The sequence below is a fragment of the Brassica napus genome, chromosome C6, assembly GCF_020379485.1.
Source record: "Brassica napus cultivar Da-Ae chromosome C6, Da-Ae, whole genome shotgun sequence".
In the NCBI taxonomy this organism is placed as follows: domain Eukaryota; kingdom Viridiplantae; phylum Streptophyta; class Magnoliopsida; order Brassicales; family Brassicaceae; genus Brassica; species Brassica napus.
The window spans coordinates 5534206-5546713 of NC_063449.1; the positions used below are offsets into that span (position 1 = coordinate 5534206).

The 12508-nt window shown below is 33.7% G+C and overlaps 1 protein-coding gene across 1 annotated transcript; it reads right to left on the minus strand.

Moving 5' to 3' along the window:
- Positions 1-7383: 7383 nt before the first annotated feature.
- BNAC06G02520D lies at positions 7384-8085 on the minus strand. Its single transcript, XM_013845613.3, has 2 exons — positions 7929-8085; positions 7384-7837 (listed from the first exon to the last, which is right to left on the minus strand). The coding sequence occupies exons 1-2, from the start codon at positions 7980-7982 to the stop codon at positions 7646-7648; spliced, it is 246 nt and encodes an 81-aa protein (XP_013701067.1). The 5' UTR covers positions 7983-8085; the 3' UTR covers positions 7384-7645.
- Positions 8086-12508: the final 4423 nt, after the last annotated feature.

Below are 12508 nucleotides of genomic sequence, written 5' to 3' on the forward strand. Positions count from 1 at the left end.
GAATTTGATCCGTGTTATTGTTTTGATGCTTGATCTTCGGTACCTGCCAGACATAATCGATGTCGAAACCCACATTTAACAAAGGCTAACATGATGTGACACGGAAAGATTTACGTCATCTCTCTAACCAACTAGTTTATTTTACTATCCTGAGGTTTTTATTATATTTTAAATCTGTAATTATGTCGTATATGTTTTAAAAAAATGTATAAGCGTTAGGGATGGGCACGGAACAGATACCCACGATTTAAAGGTATCCATAGTTTTTATTTTTAAATTTCTATAGCTAAATAGGTATTTAGTAAATAAATATTGTAAATTTTACATAAAATATAATAATTATAAAATTTATATATAAATTTTAAATATATATATATATATATATGTATATATAACGAATTGAAGTGGACAATATAAATTTTTTGATTTGTTTTGTTTTTTACAGATATTGCAAATTAATATTTGATTTGCTTTATTATTATGAATATCCAAATTTTATGGAATCTAAACAAATAAAGAAATCAAGAAAAGGAACCAAACTGTCAGAGTTTTTGGCCGTATACGATGGATCTCTTTTTCCTGCATTTAACGTTTTTAGTATTGATATGAATATGTTTTGATGACAAAAAAACGCTCTTAGTATTACTTGAACATTATTGTTGTTGTCCATCACATTTACGAAAAGACAAAATGGTTTCTTTTGTTATTACTTAGAACATTATAGTTGGGAGTATATCTAAGCTATAATCTCTCGTACAGTGTATATATATAAGTTAAGAAAAATTAAAATCTTAAGAAACTTATACCAAAGTTTTTCAAATAAATACTACTCCTTCCGTTTCATAAAATTACATATTCTAGAGAGAAATTTTGTTTCAAAAATATCTATTTTTATTTTTTTTAACACCACTTTCATTAACTTCAACTAAGACAGAGTTAGATGGGGGCAATAAAAGCCTTAACCATACATAAAGCTTCCTTTGATAAGGAATCAGCAACAAGATTTTGGTTTCTAGGAATCCAAGCAAATAAAATCGAAACATCAGGAGGGCGGCTCAGTTGGAGGATGTCTGAGAGAATCCCATGCAGCTCAGATATGTTTTCCTCATGGTTTATAGCTCTTATCAGCTGGGATGAGTCACACACTAGGATGATGTTATCCAAGCCGTGTTCTCTACAAAACAGCAGAGCTGCCCGAATAGCAAGCCCCTCTGCAACGAGCGGCGAGGAGACATGCCATTGAGGTTTCTTCATACGAATCTCAAATCTTGAGGTCTTCACTGTCCAGCCGAGCCATGCTTTCTTAACTTCCTTCCTCCAGGCTGCGTCCGAGCGAACGATGGTAGCTGCAGTGTGCGTTTCCTTCGTCACTGGAAGAGACCTAGGGGGAGTACTCTTCTCTATCTTATGACCTTGTTCCCATTCCTTAGCCGATCTTATAGCAGTAGCTAGAGTGTCCTCCGGTGAAGCAGAGCAGCCATTGAAAACGAACTATTACGTTCTTTCCACAATGTCCATACGATCCACGGGAAAAGCTGGCTTGTTGCAAGCCCTGTAGGGGGCAAACACGGGGTTGCGCAAAGAGCAGTCCATCTTGATTCCAAATCTACAATTCCTCTATGGTCAAAACCCAAAGCCAAGGGGGCATCACGCCAGACCTGTTGAGCAAAAGGGCAGTGAAATTACAGATGAATGATAGATTTAGACTCTCCGCAGCGTTTACATTGAGGATCAACATCCACATGGCGCTCGACTAGGCGTTCTCCTACCGGTACCGCTCTCTTTAAAGCTTTCCAAGAAAACATCTTCACCTTTGGAGCCACTTTCAGGTTCCATACATTCTTGTACCAGGGGCTGTGCACACTTGGTCGTGTTTCTTCAACATCTTCTTCTAGGGCTGTGGCAAAATAGTACCCTGATTTGATAGAATAAGATCCCGATTTGGTACCAAGCCAAACCTGTCTATCTAGAGCATTTTCATTGCTTGGTTTGATGGCTAGGATATCCTCTTCGTATTGAGGCAAAATCCGTCGTATTTTCTCTGTATCCCAATCTCCATGCTGGTTAACCCGCAGATTAGCCACTGTAAGGTCTGCAAACGCTTCAGGAGCTGGACCATACGGGCGTTTCTGCTTCGAGAGGTCAAGCCAAGGATCATACCAGATATTAATGTTCTGACCATTTCCTACTACCCAGCCCAAGTTCTGAATCAATAAATCCCTGCCGACTAGGACGCTTCTCCACCCATGCGAGATCGCAGAGACAGCTTCACAGCTTAATATGTCGCCTTCAGGGAAGTATTTCCCTTTTAGTGTTTTCCTTAGCAGAGATTTTGGGTTTTCAAGTATTCTTCAACTAAGCTTAGCAAGTGCTGCTTCGTTGTAGCGTTGGAAATTGTTGGGGTCAAAATCTGTCACGACGGAATCAATGTCTAAAAGTCCGCGGAAAATATTTCACGCAATATAAATTTCGTATAATTTTTATTGAAAAGGTTGTACGACGTTCTAGAATTATTTTACCGACAACAAGAAGCAAACATTGTTGGGGTCAAATACGGTTATCTCAAAATAAACGTCTAAAAATTGTGTTTCTGTACGAAACCTCTCTCGACACACTCTCGACAAAAGTTCTTGAGCAAAAGACTCGAGAGAAATGGATCACGGAACCAAACAAGCAGTCCGACTTGTTCGTTCGGACCTTTTGAGGTGCAGAACTTCACAGACGCATCAGATATTTAGTTGTGGATGAAGATCCTCCCATGGTTTGATTGAGCCCATCTTTTGTCACAAGATAGAGGTTTGAGTTAGCTTTCCAATGCCACTGGTCTGAGGTCAATAAGAATCATGTAGCAGAAGTTATGCCAGTTTTAATAAAGAACGCACCGTCCAACTCGCCAAACGGGTGAGTTGGACCGACAACACTGTCCAACTCGCCTATTTGGCGAGTTGGACCGATCACACCGTTCAAATTGTCAAATGGGAGAGGACCGACCACAATGTCCAACTCGCCCATTTGGCGAGTTGGACATGACCGATCATACCGTCCGACTCGTCAAATGGGGGACTTGGACCGACCACAATGTCTAACTCGCCCATTTGGTGGTCCAACTCGCCCATTTGGTGGTCCAACTCGCCAAATGGGCGAGTTGGACCGATCATACTGTCCAACTCGTCCATTTGACGAGTTGGACCGACCATGCTGCCTTCTCGTAGCTTCCTCTTCTGTGATCGGATCGAACTGACTCTTGTATCGTCTCGATCGGAGTCATCATCGGAACTTTACAGTTTGAACTCGTTCACTCGAAGGAAATTTGGATTTCTCGTGTAAAACGGCAACGGTTAACTGAACACCTCGAACTGCCTAAGCTATACGAGAAATTTGGTTGTTCTTCGAAATCGGCGTCGTTTCGACAATACCCTTTCTGTAAAATCATAAAAACGCTTAGGTCGAAGAACGGCCCGAAAGGGACCAGAACGCGGCAAAAAAGTCCACTTATTATTTTATGAAACCGGGCCCGAATTGTTACGACGGTTTATTATTTTACTATGGAGGAGAAGATAAATGTCAAGTTCGGAAGATAAACATGAAGTTTCCAAAGATAACATGAAGATCGATGGAAAATGGAATATTTCCGTGAAGCGATAAACTCGACCGAGGGCAGAAAAGGAAAGAGCAAACCGCCTCTTGGAGAGTATATAAAAATGTCGAAGTTGAAGATGCATAAGGATACAATTCTTTTACCCTTAGAACTCTCTGCACTTAGAAACTTTAGGCATTATTCTCGACATGTTCTGTTTCTATGACTGGCACCAGATTACCAGACGAACTCGCACAGGCAGTTCGATCTCTTGGTTCACTCTTTCAATCGAACTACGTTTGGCTTGATCCTTGAAAGGGGTACGTAGGCAGCCTTTCAATAAGGTTCAGTCCGAAATCAATCAAAACATTTTTCGTATCTTTTTCCTCTTCGGTTATCGAGCTGCGACTCAATTAGGTTTAAGGTTTTTAGGTTGCTAGAACTTGGTAATTCGCTGACAGCTCTTGCGGCCGAAGCTTTTGTAATCTCTTGTAATGATCACAACGCTCTTACGAAGATTCAAAATAAGAACTACATTTTCTATAAATTCGCTTTGTTATCTTTTCATATTTTCCGCATTTATTTGGTCACTTGTCATTGGCTCTGGCAGAGAATCCGGAACCTCATGGAAAGTTAGGGTTTTTTGACTTTCCTCCGATTACGAAAATCGAAGGTGCGAATTTCGGTTTCCACAGAAATCTCTGAATCCTAACCCTCCCAAGGATTTTGGCTTAGATAGATCAGTCCAAACAATCCATGCCATCTTTCTTTTACTCGAGTTGTCGTCCCACCAAAAATGGGTAATATCCGATTGAATTTGCTAGCACAGAGAAACCGGGAGCTGAAAACATGTCATGGCATGTGAGGGGATGGGCGACAACACACTCTGTAACAGAACCATTTAGCCCGCTGTAGACAAGTATCTCGAAGACCAGGAGCATGCTTTCTGCTTGATTCTATCTACGATGGACGAAAAGAGGTCTCGTTTCTTCCTCCTGAAATGTTTCGGGAGCCCTAAATATTTTCCTACTCCTCCTTGTTTTTGAATGTTCATCACGCTCTTCACTGTCGCTTTTGGGGATTGAGGTGTCCTCTTAGAAAATGTAATGGAGGATTTTTCAGCATTGATAGCCTGCCCGGATGCAGCTCCATATCGCTGGAGGATTGTCGAGAGCATTTTTGTTGCTTCTCGCGACGCTCGTACGAAGAACATAGTGTCGTCTGCGAATAATAGGTGATTAACTCGGGGACATCCCCTTGCTACTCGGATGCCTTTGAGGCTTCCATTCTCTTGTGCTCTGTTACTATTTTTTTGCATTTTCAATGCATAGTTTACTAACTAATTGCAAACTTCAAAAAACTTAATTGCACTTATTGAATTTTTATTGGCTTAAAATTGTGGAAAAAAATTACAAAAATTTATGCAAATTTAATGTGTTTTATTAAAAATTTTGAAAAGTCTAAAATATATAACATTTTGAAACGGAATGAATATGACATAAGGTTTAAAATTTTGAAAACGCTAAATGAAATATAAATATACATTATGAGAGATATTAGGCTCATCGACCTTTCTTTATTAAATACTAACACTTAACTACAACCAATTACTATATTAATTTAATCTTCTAACGTAATAGTAATTTTTAGTGGGAAAGTTATCCTAGTACAACTCTATTGATCAGATTTTTACCGATTAACTTTTTTCACAGTTTTATAAAGAAACACAATTTCATGGTCATATTGACCCACATACATTGGGCGGTCCAGTAACATTAGTTAAATCGTGGATCCACTTCAAGTGTTAAGGTCATTTGGCGGAGTAATAACAAGTTTCAGCATCTCAGTTTTCAAGTCTTAGGGTCATTTCCCTTGAGTTTCATGTAAACTAGGCGACTTCATGAATCAGAAATTTGTAACCGTCACTATTTATTTCTCTCGCATGGTAGATGAAATGACCTATTCGCTTAATTAAAAATTTATTGCATCCCTCACCCTTGGCTCATCCTAAATAGCTTGTTTTTTTGATGATTTTGAGGTCATGTTTATCGGGGAGTTCTTAAGATGGGAATCTTAGCGTAATATAAAAACCGTCTCTTAACTTAAACTAAAAAAAACTAAGAACCGTCTCTTAGTTAAAAGTCAAGAAACAATTCTTATATTACGTTAAAAATAAGATCCTAAAAACTCTCCCATAAACATGTCCTAAGTAGTTTGTTCAACTTTAATAATGATTTAGTTTTAATTGATCTGGACTCTGGCTGGCCGGCACTTCTTGTTCAGCAACAAGAAAATTATTCTGACTTTTGGTTATACATAACTGAAATTTTTTAATCACTTAGAGCATCATTATTGGTAAAAACTGTGAAGAGTCCTAAAAAAATATAATATTATTTTAAATGCATGATTATATATTTATTTTTCAGAACTTGTTGAAAATTTAACAAAGTGACATCTGTTCTCTATCTATCTCAACCGGTTCTTAGAAGTTTTGGTTTTAAAACTTTTGTTCATTTTCTCTCGTGTTTTATTGATTTTATCTTTAATTTTAATTCTAAGAACTCTTAGGACAAACCAACGTTGGAGCTGCTCTTACTATGTAGAACAAGGTGAACTATTTTGTGTTTTTTTCATTTATTTGTTTCTGATAAAGAAAGGATATAAGAGCGTTTGTTGTCCTTGCTACTACTTTCTCCTAGTTACTTGAAACAATTCTATAAACTCATACTTTCTCTTTTTTTTTTTTGTGAAACACTCATACTTTCTCCCTTTTGAAAATATCAACGTTTTAGAAAATAATTATTTTAAAAAACACCTTTTGCATTTTAAATATATTATTTGATGATAAATTGTGAACTTTAAAAAAAATTATGTTTATTGAAATTATATTGGTAAAATGTTGTGAAAAATAGTTAATCACAAAAGATAATGTATTAATAATCAAAATTTAATATATACTTTTAATATGTGCGAAAATTTTAAACTTAGGGACTTTTTAAACTGAAGAGCACAATTTTATCAGTCAAAGCCTTAACTGACGACGACCTATATGGATATAGCACATATTATTTGAATAATACCATATAATACTGTACAGACGGCCTGCAAATGTCTGTGCAGATGTTTACGCCAGAAAAGCTGTAGGGTGATATAGCCAGAAAAGCTGTAGTTTCTCTAAATCAGTAGTGTATCTGTTATTTTTGTCCTGAATTTGTACTGATTCTGAAAACGATAATATTTTCTTCGCAAACACAATGAAAGCAGTTGATAAAAAAAACTGTCAAATATTAGAGGAATAATTGTTTTTTTTAACGCTGATTTATTATGATCTTACAATTATGATATGAAAAAGATTACATAAACGATTCGACAACCGATAATACTACATGCCTTATGAAGACTTATGGCTAACTGCATCACCTGAGCCGTCCTATGAAGATTCACGACTGACAAGATTTACTTGCACGATGTTGAAGATCCCTTGTAATCTTTTCTTCTGTAGTCTGCATAATTGTTTAATAAATCGCTCTCTCCGGAACTTGAAACATGGATTTCAATCTGCAATAAATTGTATAGTCTAGGATTCGAACCCCAAACCTGGGTGTAGAAGCTTTTAAACCTTAACCAATAGGCTACGGTGCTTCCACGGGGAATAATTGGTTAAAAGATTAAAATTTTAAAATTTCATTGTAATGTCAAAAAGTTATTTAGATGAAAATTAACCCTAATCAAATATCCGTAAGAAAATTAACCCTAATCATTTGTATTGAAATTCCTTATTTTCATATAGTGCAAAATATATGAAATACACAAGAAGCACCGTCGATTAATTTTATATATGAGACAAACAGCGTGAAGCCCATTACAACACAAAAGACTCACATTACTGGCATTTAAAAATCCCTTATAGCTAGGGTTTACATTTCTTCACTACGGAAAATATACCTAAGTCTAACAACTCAAACAGCTGTTCTTTGCCCAATTAATACACACACCTGCATGTATAAACCGATACATACACAAACACAGAGCCATATATATATATATATATATGTGTGATTTAATTAATCATACGTTGGGATTGTGGTAGATGATGACGATAGATTTGGTTTTAAAATCCTTGACGAACCTCTCTTCTCCTGTCCTAAATGGATTGTTGAGAAGCTCTTTGATTGGTTCAGGTAATGGCTCATTCTTCATTATCTTCTTCCAATATTCCTCTGCAACTCCTCCAGATCTTGCTTCACTCAGATTCACAAACTATACCAACAAAATGCAACATTTATTAATTATATATACATGTATAAATCAGATCTTGATCAGTTAGGGTTTTAATATAAAGAAGCTTTACCAGGAGAAAGCTGAAAAGGACAAAGAAGAAGACCAAGTAACGTTGTTTCTTCATGTTTTTAAACTTTTGTTTTGTTGAGGATTTTTCTGGATCTATGATAAATCTTTGGGGTGTTAAGTATTTATATATAGAGACCCTGTTAGGGGAAGTTGATTTCTTGATAATAGTGATAATTCTCCTCTAGCTCTTTGCATTTTAATTATTATGAAAATAATTTAATATTAGTACATTGTAAGGTCAACTTTGTACTGTGCATATTTATTTATAGTAATATTACTGTAACCTAGTTTTTATGTTTATCTAAATTTCAGAGTGGTGGGCCGCTAACTTGTTCAAGGATTTTTGTCTATTCTTCTATGGAGCGATCAACTATTACAGCACAGAGAGCAACACAAACATTTTTTATATGTAGTAACAATATATAACACTGAAATAATTGAATAGAACATAGAAGAATTCTATGATTTATTATGCAAATTTTTGAGCAATTAATTATTACTATAATAAAGATTCCGTAGTTAAAATAAACAAAGAAGAATAGGGACAAATATACGAACATCATAAGCTCGTATTCCGTTATAAGTATCTTCAAAACAATTTAATTTAAAAAAATTGGTGAAACACTCTGGTACACCGTGTACCCAACTATGTTTTATACTTTTTTATTATGCGTACATATCACAAACTGCTACTTTCTTTATTATTAGCGTTTGCAATAATAACATGAAAATTATGATATATATCCCACAACAAGGTTTTCATTACTTTTTAAGGTTGCCATATCTCTATTAATTAATTTCTGATTATCTATTGTTGAGGATCTTGAGATCGTTGTTTTCATGATTTTAATATATTTTGTGTCGACGATTTTAATATATACATGGATTTTTTCTTTCGAATTTGTGGTCCTGTAGAAGAATTTTTAATTGAAAAAGACAAGAAAATGTTGGCTGTTCTCCGTGAGAGTTATTTTAAATGATGAAAGAGACAGGCCAAAAGTTGGATTTACCAAAAAAATATTATACCTGTTCAATATGGTAAAACCGAACTGTACCGAACCGAAATAGACAATATGGTTTGGTTTTAGTATATACAATATAAACCGAATAGATATAATTTTATAAAAACCGTAGGATTTGGATATGGTTTGGTATATAACCGAATAAACCGAACAAAACCGATTAAAAGTAGAAACATGTAAATATGTATCTATTTTATAACAATACATGAAAATCTATTTGTTACATAAGTTAAATTTGTGTTAATAACTATTACCATAATTTTATAGTAATAAAGAACCTTAATTTGTAAAACACTTGAACTATAATTAAATAACAATACATCGCAATTCAGACATCTTATTTTCTAAGTCTTCTTTTGATCTTTTTGCTTTATTTTAGTCTTCACTAAATTAATACGAAGATTATAAATTTGATGGACAATAATTAATGAAAAAATTTCACAACTTTTTTCTTATCTGTAAACAAACAGAGTTTCGTGTTCAATTGAAAAACATGACTTTAATGAACACTAAATATGGAAGAGTGGAAAAACTTTTCTTTCATGTTTTTGTTTTGTTTCATATTTTTATTTTTAAAATTTCAAGCTTTGATTTTAGTTATAGATTTGATTATTTTATTTGATGGTAGAAGCATTTTTACTTTTTTGTTCATTTATTTGAACATGTAATATATTTTTAATAAATGACTGTGTTGACAATATGACTCTAAAATTCATATAATATGATCTCAAACTAAATAATTATGTTTTTTGGTATAAAACCGAATAAACCGAAAATCGACGGTATATAAACCGAACCGAACCGAAGTAAATATGGATTTAAAATGGTAGTTATATTTTACTAACCGAAATACCGAAAACCGAAAAAAACCGAACCAAAACCGAACCGATATCCGGATTGAACACCCCAGTACTAGTGTCAAGTGAAGCGGGTCAACTTTGGATGTGTGTCACATTTTGCTATACGACACATGACCTTGCTTTTAAAACTTTTATTATCGAATACTTATAATTTAATATCTATTATGAATTTCATAATTGGTAGTGGGCTAATTATGAACAGAGGGAGTATTATTTATTAGCTGAAGAGCCATTGATTAGTTCTTCTTCGTATTACTTTTATTAATTGGCGTTCGAATGATCTAGCAATCTCGATTTTTGTTTAGTTTCATTCATTCGTCTAATTAAATACTGTTTTATAAATTTACATATGGAATAAGATATCATTTCAGTGCGCTAATTATATTTTTGAATTTTGAATACGAAAAGTCATTGAGATTAAAAACTGTTAAATTATTTTTGTTAAAATGCAAGGTAAAGAAATTACATAGTTAGGACTTCGTCAGTCATATAGTTAAAAATACTTAAAAAAAATATGGTTGGAAAAAAACTTAAGCTAACTCTTAAGGACAACAGAAACTAATGAGAGTAGAAAACAAATTAGAGGAAAAATATAGTTCAATGTACATTCTTAGTTCAAAGTTGAAAGAAAGATTACAGTTAAAGGGTGATATTATTAGTCATTGTTAGCTCAAACGTGATTAGTAAGTTGTTAATTTAGCTCAGTGACTAGTGACTCATATATCTATATATGTGCATTCCTTTCTAGTAAGTGAGAAAATAAACCATGGGGGATCCAGTCAGCATTGAACATGAGATGGCAACGATTGAAAATTTTGGTCTTGTCCAAAGCAAAGCTGTCCTACTCTCATATCTTAACCCACATCCAGCATCATCGAGAAGCCTAACCCCTAATTTCTAACGTGCAAGTGATGATGAAGTTGGTCGTAGGAAAATTCCAAATCAAGGTTTTATCTTTCTATATTGTTTTTTTTTGTTCAATTATCTTTCTACATTGTTATCTTTCTGTATTGTATATCGAGTGCAAAATGGTATTCCTCTGATTGATTCTCGTTTTTGTTAGCTTCAGCATATAAGTAAACATCATTTAGAAATGAATAAATAGTCATATAAATAATTGAACACTCCACCTATACACAACTTTTAACTACAGACAACTAACCACTATACTAGAATAACTTAACATAATTGAACATTCCACCAATAGTAAAGTTCAAAGAAAAAACATTCCACCAATAGCTTTATGTCATCTTTTTTATAGAGTGACAAGTTTCAAACCAATACTTTTTAGTAACCGCGCTGCACTACATGTGGCATTTGTATATATATATATATTAAATATTAAGAAAAATGACTGTTATATATGGAGTATTCTATGTTCGTCTTTCATATGATATTATAACAATATAAACTCATAATTTATAAGTAAATTAACGCAAACAAAATGCTATTAAATAATGTAATTTACAATATGAACAAAAGCTGTGACGAATTATGATATGTAACGAGAGCGAGCAAAATCATCTATAGACCAAGAGCATATATAATTATGTAACTATTGACTTTTTACATATCAAATCAAAAATTCATCGAACATAGAAAACTACTATTTGCCTCGTAACTAACTAAAGGCAAGAGATGAGTTAAAAGCCTCTTATTGTTTAGTGTTTTTGCTTTTATGATTTTCAAACGTATACAACTTTCATTATATATATATACACACACATTGAAAACCTTTCCATTTAAATCAAAACCACGTGTTATCTAGTCATTAATTTATATGTAAATTTTAAATTATAACGCTGCTAATTCAAAAATTAATTTTTAAAACAAAATGTAAAAAAAATAAAAGATGGTTTTAACTCTTTGCCGAAAAATCAAGCATGTGAATTGAATTTAGGTAACGATAGTTATGGTCGTAGTTTTACCACTAGACCAACACAGCGTTTGTCAAAAATTGATTTGGCAGCCAGGATTGAGCACAATAACCTAACTGCATAATTGGTGGAGAACAATGGATTAATAAAGGCCCTACCATAAATTCATTAGCTGATCCTCTCAGTTCGATATATATTACAGGGGATGATGTGTCGCGATTGTGATCATCTGAACTTAAATAAAATATTATTTGTCTTGTAATGATCTCAAAAGTATTGTGTTTGGCTAAGTGCAGTCATACTTTACCCAATTTCCTTTTAACTTTGTTAGCTTTTGGAATTTTGTCTAAAGATTTGAAACCGCTTATACGATTTTCCATTTATAAAATGGATAATCATGACTACCAGCTTACCTTTAGAAAGAAAGTCATAAAGAAAAAGCTGATCTCAGTGCTCCTCATAAGTGGATATTGAAAATTTGTTATACTAAGTTATGATAAAGGTAATAGATAAGATTTATGTATTTATGGTTTCAATGATTCCAACTTTTCCTGATTAATTGTGGTGCAGATAAATAGTTTCCGTATTTAATGCTTTCTGAAACATTTACATTTTTAAATATATTTTTTAATTTGTAGTGCCCAAAAGAACAACATGTCACATAAACATGGATTTCTCAGCGTGAGCAGCTTTAACTAACTTAGGGAAATCGAAAGCTTTTTTTTGTCAGTTAAGAGATTAGGGTGTTAACAACGAAAAAGAGAGATTAGGGTTTGAGTTATTTCACTGTAATTTCCAATAGGACAGTCTCAATGTTTAAAA

Excerpts from the sequence above, each read along its gene's own strand:
- BNAC06G02520D (XM_013845613.3), bottom strand. The coding sequence starts at position 7,982 with ATGAAGAAACAACGTTACTTGGTCTTCTTCTTTGTCCTTTTCAGCTTT. Across the intron at positions 7,838-7,928 it reads TCCTTTTCAGCTTTCTCCTG|TTTGTGAATCTGAGTGAAGC; the intron begins GTAAAGCTTCTT and ends TTGTTGGTATAG.